Source organism: Chanos chanos, chromosome 6 (assembly GCF_902362185.1).
Source record: "Chanos chanos chromosome 6, fChaCha1.1, whole genome shotgun sequence".
In the NCBI taxonomy this organism is placed as follows: Eukaryota; Metazoa; Chordata; class Actinopteri; order Gonorynchiformes; family Chanidae; genus Chanos; species Chanos chanos.
The window spans coordinates 15,435,729-15,445,343 of record NC_044500.1 but is presented as its reverse complement, the minus strand read 5'-3'; the positions used below and the strand labels follow the sequence as shown (position 1 = coordinate 15,445,343).

At 38.4% G+C, this 9,615-nt stretch overlaps 1 protein-coding gene across 1 annotated transcript; it reads left to right on the top strand.

Moving 5' to 3' along the window:
• The first annotated feature begins 4,990 nt into the window (after window positions 1-4,990).
• laynb (layilin b) lies at window positions 4,991-9,036 on the top strand. Its single transcript, XM_030777732.1, has 7 exons — window positions 4,991-5,133; window positions 5,896-6,196; window positions 6,623-6,780; window positions 6,940-6,987; window positions 7,692-7,773; window positions 8,005-8,127; window positions 8,262-9,036. Exons 1-7 carry the CDS (start codon window positions 5,058-5,060, stop codon window positions 8,569-8,571), a joined length of 1,098 nt encoding a protein of 365 aa, XP_030633592.1. The 5' UTR covers window positions 4,991-5,057; the 3' UTR covers window positions 8,572-9,036.
• The last annotated feature ends 579 nt before the right edge of the window (window positions 9,037-9,615 follow it).

Sequence of the window (9,615 nt, the reverse complement as noted above, 5' to 3'; positions counted from 1 at the left end):
CAGGAAAGGAAAATGTTTAGGCAAAGGTAGAAAGTTCATCAATTGAAATAATAACAAACTCTCTGTAAAAATGTAAAATTTAATCAATGAATAAAATTAAGTAACAAAATAAATGCATAGAAAATACAATGATACTAGCACCTCTTTGCTGAAACTGAGCAATGTACGTTTTGAGTAAGGTGCATTTGAATGCAAACAATACCATCTACAATGTCACAGATATTCAAGGCTTGATGTGGTGAGTTATCGTTAGCTTATCAGGATTATGGAGTTAACAATAGGCTTTGAGAGAAGCAACAGACTGCCCTCAGTGTTTTGAAGAGAAGAAGATAAAAGAAAAGAAAAATGAGAAAAAAAGAAAAAAAAAACATTAAAAAACAAAATGATTCGGATGACACTGATTCTGATAGTAACAAATTGATAAGTTTTTTCTTTGGTTTTTTTATGATATTAAATTATAATTAATTTATTTTTTTAAGAAACTGTTAGTGCATGGGTGGCAAGGCCTCTTAAACAGCAGCCGTATATGTATACGTTTTTGCTTTTGCAGGTTCAAGTCCTGTTAGAGTCGAATGTGATTCATGCTTGGACCACTAAAAAATGGCAGAAAGGGAATTCTTTTATGTTCAGGACCTGTAAGGGATCCACAGAGATGTGCGGATTCAAAGACCCATTTTATGAACCATAGAAACAATCAATCCAGTGGACTTCTCGTGATCATCAAGGAATATCAGATCAAAAGAAGTTTGTTTTAATAGTTCAGAGAGCTCTTTTTTGAAATCCTAACTCTGGATCTCACAACTACCTTAGTGTTCCATCAAATAAGGGAATTCTTAGCCTTGTTAATAATGTGGCCCTATTGTGTCACTACCTTAGTGTATAACATAAAAGTTATCCTGAAAGAAGTTGGCAAAGAACATTTCTCCAGATCCCACAAGAAAATGTTCAAGTTGTTGAAAATAAGTCAACAACAATCTTCAAATATTTCATCCAGCAGTACCAGCACATGGCTTAGTTGGTCAAAGTGCCTGTCTAGCAAACAGGAGATCCCAGGTTCAAATCCCAGTGGTGTCTCTTGGAACTACAAAGCTGTTGCTTTTCACTTCTAACAAGCAGTTTAGATAGATAGGATGGGTTTGCTCTCTGTTGTATAATGTTGTCAATAAGTGGTGACGGCATTCAAAGCCTATTGGTTCACGCTAGCAAAGTTTAGGGTGATGACAGAAAGATTGCCCTCCCCTTCAGGGCCTTTTGGGTGGTCTACATATAAGCACCTTCAAAGAATCACTGTACGAATACACAACAACGCAAACAGTTGGAAGGGCTCCCATAACCACACAGCAATCTTAGATTGGATCCTCTGCCTTTTTTTTTTCTTTCATCAATGCACCCATTCTGTTAAAAGGAAACATTCATGTTCAAGTTACAGCAGTGCTCCACTCAGCCCCATACCAGGGTGGTATGGCAAGTCTTGTCAGGCACTGTACCAGCATGCTGGGCTAATACGGAACCAGCATGCATGGTTCAGTATTAGCACAATGGTCTGTGCAGCTAGACTCTGACAAGCCCTGTCCTTTTACACACAATGGCCCCCAAGAGTCATGGTGGCACTGACTGGCTCACATTCGATTTCCAGGCTCTACATCTCAGAACTGCCTCTGTGTGACCTCAGTTAAGGAAATGCCGTCTACAGCCTTATAAAGTTTGTCACAACGTGGCATCACTTTGCCATTCCCTCAGTGCCCAACACTCAAGATGTCCTAAAAGTACAAGTGAGTAGTGGGACATTCTGGATCCCCTTCAGTGCATTGATTTCTTGTGCGGTACCATGGCTTAGTTGGTCAAAGCGCCTGTCTAGTAAACAGGTGATCCTGGGTTCAAGGACCTGTAACTACAGACTACGTCTGTGTTACAATGTTGCAAATAAGTGATTAAATAACTAAATGCTTGCTGTAGTCTTACAAGTTTTTTTGCTGATGACTTTTAGGTTATCCACATAATTCCATTCCCTCAAAAACTCTGCCAAAACACAGTGATACATGAAACAAGATGGGCTCTTGTGATCATCCAGGAATATTAGATCAGTAGTTTCATAGGCATTAGAACATTTGTAGTAGCTGCACATTTTACACAAAATAATAATAATAATAATAATAATATTTATTTAGAGCCCAATATCACTATTTATATTCTCAAAGGGCTTTACATGTCTATAACAAAGTCAAATCAAAATTATATCATGCATAAGTTCGAGAAAATAGATAAGTCTTTAGTTTTGTTTTAAAGGAATTGAAAGAGTTTGCCTCTCTAACTTCTTTAGGTAAACCATTCCAAAGGAAGGGAGAGCGGTAGGAAAAGGCTCGGTTGCCAGCGGACTTCTTTTTAACTCTTGGAATGACTAATAATCCAGAATCTTGAGAGCGCAGGGTGCAAGGTGGGTTATAGGGTGTAATTAAGCCAGACAGGTAGGAGGGCGCAAGCCCATGTAAAATTTTTTATGTTAATAAGAGGACCTTAAAATCTGCCCTTGCATGAATTGGGAGCCAATGAAGGGAAGCCAGGACAGGCTAATGTAGCTGTTTTTATGTTTGACTTGATTTTACCGATGGTCTTTATCTGTTCAATTGCTTCATGTTCCATGCATGCACTCTTACATTTGTCAAGAAAAAGCTAAAAGAAGACTCATGTGACCATTTGTCTCTTTTCAGTTCTCAGTCTGCTGACATTGCAGACATTGCAGATCATGAATATGCATGACCATCATTATTGAGGAGTTTGCCCTTTTGACCTCATTTGGTCCATTTGATGATGTTTTTCCCTCAAGTTTCCATGGCAACATGATGTTAGTCACTGTCCCTCATTAGACATCAGCAATTTGAGCAGTCTATGTTACTGAAGCTCATGCCAAACATGCTCCAACATTTACATCTCTCTCAGAGTCACTGGGCTCTCTTCCTCCTCCCATAGGAACCACAATAATGTGCCACACAAAATGTCAAGCGCCTTTATACATGGCCAATGAGTTTGATCAGGTGTTCCCTGTTTAATTAATTAAGATAACAACATCTATGTGGAGGTATCTGCTGCAAATATATGCGGTATCTCTCATTTACAAATGTTACCTTTTTTTTTTTTTTTTACAAGGATAAGGTATGTGAGAAATAATATCTACAGGCACATTTAGAATTGTCTTGGAAGATTTCTCACAACTTCAGCAAATGTATAAAAATGAAAAAAATAAAAAGAGGACCTTTTCAAGTTATATGATACAAGGCCAATGACTAATTGTGACAATGTTTCTACAGTCAAATACTGTCATCTGCTGGACATTCTAAATCTGTTGCATACCTCACACTTTGATTACATGTTTTGCAGACTTGTTCCTGGAGGCCCACATCACTGCATAGTTAAAGTTTCCTCTGCTCTAATACACTTGTTTCAGCTAAATAAGTGTTGGAAAATTACCTGGTGAGTTGAGCCAGTTCTGCAAGAACAGGGAGAAATGTTATATGTTGGTCTCCAGGAGCAAGATGTTACTGTTCTGACTATCAGTGTAAATGTTTCGTGCGTGTATGAGTATCAAGGATTTTAATATTACTTAAGTTTGGCCACATCCGTAGAGTGTTTAGTCCTCAAAAACATCAAAGGCACTCCAGCACTGCATGAAACGAAGGTTGGATTTTACATTGACATAACAGTGTAGCAGTCATAGAGTGAAGTGGCTCTCATAAGCACTAACTCGTGTCATTAATTATGGGTCAGGACGGACCTCCGCATTCCAGGAGAAAGGGCAGTGAAGCGCCATTGGCCACTAGCCAGACATCGGTACAAATGACTTATACATGAAATGGCGATGGACCTTTGTCTACACAGGATGTACACATTGCTGGGTTCAACATCTATTCATTATTATTTGAAAATCAAACTCAACTCAATGCACCGAAAGTTTGGGACATGCTTTAAAATACTTCCAAAGGCATTAACATGCCACATATTTGCTTCCAATTGACTTTTTTTTCATTATTGTTTTATTTAACTTACTTTTTAAAAGTTATCATATTTTCCTGAGATCACTCTCAAGCAGCATAATCACTTCCCATGCTGGGTAAAGAGGAAAGTGGCTGGACACGCAACAGGACAGAAAACAAACCATAAAGACAGACAGGAAACATGCTCGTGGAAAAAGAGCGCTTCTCTTCCTCATGAGTTTCCTATTCCCAAGACTGTTTTACAACACATTGCTGAATGGCCCCTACTGTTGAAGACAATTTAGTCTTTTGATTCTCCAGATGCAACAACAGAAATGTATTATGCTTTTCTGGAAAGTGTCAGTTCATTGTTGTCTGACTACCACCACTGCTTTTTGTACCATATAAGGATCCAAAACTGGATACACTTGAACTCCACATTTGTCAAAAGGAAAATCAAAACAAAAGGACATAAAAAGCACATAAGCAATACAGCTTCAGTCAGTACAAGATAATGAATTACTTTATGCAATGAGTGATCCATTTTTAATTAAGGAAATGCATGGTAAGAACTACGGAGAACCGGAAACCACTGGAAGAGCTTAACTCAGTGGTAGAAATATTGTGATCAGATTACACCACTCAGATGCCATAACTGACTGAGTGACTCTGGCTTTAACCAACTACTGATCAGTTGGTCTACTGGGCGGTCATGACCAAATGCATACCTTGATCTCTTGAATGTGACAAATTAAAGTGGTTTTGCAAAATTACAAAAAACCTACTCCAAACTGATGAATAAAATGCCGTCAGAGGTCTATCACATTAAAGAGGACAAACGATACTACACTTAGCTCTTTTGAGGCTTGAGGTTGCAATAAGAAAAAACTAAACTGGCGAAAGTACCCTAATGTTGTCCCTGTTTGCTCGCACACATCCTTGTGCTCAAAGCCGTCTACTTGGACCCTCAAAACTATTGTCCGCCTCGGCTCAAAGCGTCTCACTGAACGTTTCGCGTTAAACTGAAAAATCGTCCGATAATCAAATGCTGTCCTACACAAACGTAACGTCGAATGGAAATATGTAGACATGGATTTTATGAAACTCCTTGGAGCTGTTTTGGCCGTTTGCTACCATCCTGGATCTACATCGAAGGTATTCAGCGGTAAGTATGTAGTTGTGTAATTCCAAGGAAGACAACTCTCCAAAGCATAAAAATCCAGAATTTGATCGCCGTAACAGTTTTGCGTTTGTTTTATTGTCATGGAATAGTCTGAAAGTAAGTTTAATGAGTCAGTTACTGGTTCAGTGCTGTAGCAGCAATACGATTTCTGTTATTCTCAAAATAATGCAGTGATCAAGTCGGGGGAGCTTTGTCTGCTCCATGTAGAAAAAAAAGTTACTTTTGTCGGTGATTTCTGAGATTTCCAAATTATTTTGACATACTGCCTGGATAGAGGAACAGTAGTTTGGAGATATTTTCAGGATACTTGAGAACACGTTTGCCAATAAGATCGCGTCTTGTGCTCCGAGGCGTTGAGCCTTCCTTGTGTTATTACATGCAAACTAATCTCCTGTTTTCTAATTCTGAAGCCTTTCTTAATGTGGCGTTTAATATTTGTGCAGCACTGAGGTTTAGTATGCATGGTCAGATAAAGTACGATAAGTGTGATAACTTTCTGGGTATATTTTCGGGGATATCAAAACAAGAAAAGAAAACAAGCCTTCCGCAACAATCTTTATTCTGATTGGCCATGATATCCAGAATATGTACATTTATTCAGTGTAAACAGTATATTCCTGGAGGATTAATATTGTTAACTTGGTCTTGCAGTACTCATAGTACTCTTTAAACCAGCTTTATCTTGCATACGTTTTTCCGCTTTCTTTAAAATCTGATTTGCTTTCTGACATCTATGTTCTGAAGGTCAAAGGATATGTCGCCGTGGGACTGAACGGCCTTGCTACAAAATTGCTTATTTTCCAGACGAACGGCTCAGGGTTAGTTTTGAGTTGGCTAGACAGACATGCCAAAATGATGACGGAGAGCTCTTGAGCATCGAAACAGAAAATGAGCAACGTCTCGTCGAGAGGTTCGTTCAAGAGCTACGAGCTACTGATGGAGACTTTTGGCTCGGTATGCGACGGAGCCAACGCTATAGAGGATCACATGGGATCTATTGCTCCTCACTCTACACCTGGCTGGATAATAGTGAGGCCACATTTAGGTATGACGTACATTCACAATCACCTTTAACTCTATGGATTTTCGAAATGTTGGTTCTAGGGCTATGAAGTCGTGTTTTTAGGGTATTGCATGTTTATATTGATATCTACATTTACATTTAGTCACTCTGCAGATTCTTTTGTCCAAAGTGACTTCGGAAAGGTTTGTATCTTAAACACTGTGGCTAAGATTTATTAGTTAATATTAGATAGTTAAATATTCAGAGTGAATGTATAGTCATGAATCCTTCTGTCCATATATTCTTTTAAAAGTTGATTTTTTTTTTGGAGCGAAACCAATGACAAAACCAAAACAGCCAAACAATCAGCTTTTGTAAGCACTCTCACCAGTATCTGTAAATTAGACTGATAGAAATAGGAAAGAATGTTTGGGGCGAGGCCTATGTAAGCTACATTGTATTTTTCAGGAACTGGTTGTGGAATGAGCCCTCATGTGGCCATGAGCTGTGCGTGTCGTTGTATCACCGACCCTCTGTACCCCTTGGCCAGTGGGGAAGCAATATGTTCAAATGGCATGATGAAAACTGCAACAAGAAGAATAATTTTATTTGCAAGTACTCTGAAGGTAAACTGTATGTTATGCACATTTCACTAAACAGCTATTAAAAATAAATATAGTGTGCTAGACTGCAATGAGGTACACTGATGGTTACAGAGATATGACAAAGAAAACAGAATAGTACATCCTAAATGTTATTCTCTATTATCTTTCTTTTGTAATTAGAAAAGCTGTCTTTCCCTCCCTTAAAAGGAAATGCAACAGCATTCACAGGTAAATAAAAGCTTGTTCAAACCATTTATTTCTGGTCATGTGATCCCTAACATGTTTAGATTTTTTTTTTTTTCCTTTTTTGAAGAGCACAGCATGATTTGAATTTTTAGTGCTGAACTTGATGACCTCTGATCCAAACAAAGGATATGAAAAGCATGGTTGTATGACATCGCTTTTATCTAGCCAACAGACATTCGTTGCAAATGAGGACATCTAGTGTTGAGGAAATTTACAAGCTGAATGGCCCCCTTGTTTGTTGTTGGCTTTCTACCAGTGAAAATGGGAGGAATGTGTTTTTATTTTTCCAATAGTACCAAGACACAGCTTTTTTTGCTGCAGCTGTCAGTTGACAGTGGTTTACTCCCAGTAAACTCTAGAAAAATGACATTTCTTTAGAGATTAACATTGGCATCTTCATAGTATTATTTAAGGGGGAAAAAAAAGTATTGAAATGTGGCTATATGAAAATATGGGTAAATCAAGATTTCACCTAAAGCATTGCCTTCACATCACAAAGTACTGCATTGTGAACGAATTGAAAGTAAATCAGTTGGGCTTTTCTAATTATTATGTATAGTTGTGCTTGTATGGAATGGACAATTGAGTGCATTTGATATGGCCCACATCTGCAGACATGAGAACTAAATCCAAAAATCCAAACGACTCCATGTACCTTGGACCTCACATTGATCAATGTGTTTCAGAAAATCCAGTTATGTCTGTGATGACAAAACATCCGTCAGTCACGGTGGATCATGAAAAGATAAAAACAGGCCTCTCTGGATCGTCAGGTACTGCTTACCTAAAGTGAAATTCTGGATATTACTTGGCCGCTATATTTTTCTGGCTTGGCACTTTTGTGTATAAAGGAATGTTTAGATCTTGTTTTAGTTGACTTATGCTGCTAGATTCTTTTCCTATTTTCTCTCTGAGTAAGTATCCAATATAAATGTCTTTTGTGGTTTTCAATACCTGTGAAAGATTGCACGTATTATTATGTTTACTGTGTTGTGTATTCTCTGTGTCTGTTTTAGATGACACTCTTAATGTCTATTACATACTCCTTGCCACCATACCCGTTCTGTTGCTGCTGTTGCTTGTGGCCTCTGGAGTTTTCTGCTTCAGGGTCATGTCCAGAAGGTGAATCTAACAGCATTTACATAATTGATTATATCATTGTTTAAGACATATCTTGCTTTTGACTTTGAGCCTTGCCTGCATCTTTTTTTTTTTTTTTTACTACAGAAGAATAACTTGTGTTTGTGTCTTTGCAGAAGAAAGGAACAGAATGACAGAATTTATGCTCAACCAGGGAACTTCATTTCAGCAGGGAGTCCTAACAAACGCATTACCCACATTCCCACCCCAATCTACTCGCAACCAGGTGCTGACCTGCATTACATGTGCCCAGAAATAAAAACAACATCATCCTATATCACATCCAATAATATCCAGTGTGAGGACTATGAAAATGTCACAGGAGACAAAGAGTCTGGCTTTGTCACAAATGCTATTTATGAGTCTTGTCGAGGTAACAGAGCCACGGAGACAGGATGGGTGGAAAATGAAATCTATGGATACTAAATTTCTCCACTGACTGAATAAAGACACTGATTTTTTTATCCACCTTACTATGCAGTCTTTTGGACACCAAACTGTCTGTGTTTGGTTTTGTGTCACGCCTCCTGCTTTGATGTGTTCTCTGGTGAGCTGATGTGAAAGACAGATTGTGATCCTGCTTAGGCTCATTGCTGGAGCGTAACCTGGAACCCAAGCCCTCATAACTAACAGTACAAAGAAACCAGTGGTGTCATCACCTACTAAGGGCTTCCTGTGTGGAAGCTGGTGTCCGGGAACAGGACAATCTTTTCGGAAACTGACACGACAGTACTTTGACCTCGCTGTCGATCTGAACAATGTCCTCCCTCGGCCTGTGAGAGTGCTGTGTCCAAAGGATGCCCACTGATGTTCTGTTGTTTTATAAAGTTATTTTCATTGTATATTATGCTTGGAACAAGCCTTGGGGCAAAACAGTGCTGTGTAATGTGCCGTTAGGATGTTTTGAACACTTGTACTCAAACTGGCTAGTATTAAGACTCAACTATTGTGCTGCACATGAAAATATTGCTATTGGAATTGAATTTTACAAGAAAGTATTTTAAGCGTATAATAAAATGTGAGTTGGACTTTTTTCATATTTCAGTTCTACTGCTTTAGATTATTACATTTTCATTTTAGGCAATATCATCATCGAAGACAAAGGAAAAAGGCGAATGGTGAAACGGGTCTAGGGCATAGGCTATTTGAGTGTCAGTAAGTGTGAAGGGATGTTATGTAGAATGTGTCAAGAGACTGGCCCACGAGTAAGATTATTTGTACAACGCTTTTTTAGTGAACCGATACTTTAGCCAATAAAGACAGCATACTGATTGCTTTAAGAAAAACTTTAAGGCGTGTTAAATGTGTTAGTTTATATAACAAAAAACAACAGTGCCACTACAGTGCTAGAAAACTCGCGGAGTGTTTTATTTACTTTTACCCGCAGACGTCGCTGTTTGATAAGAAACAATTATTTTCTTCATCTGTGCCGCTGCAAACATGATCTTGCAAGTAAGTAGCAAACAAGTA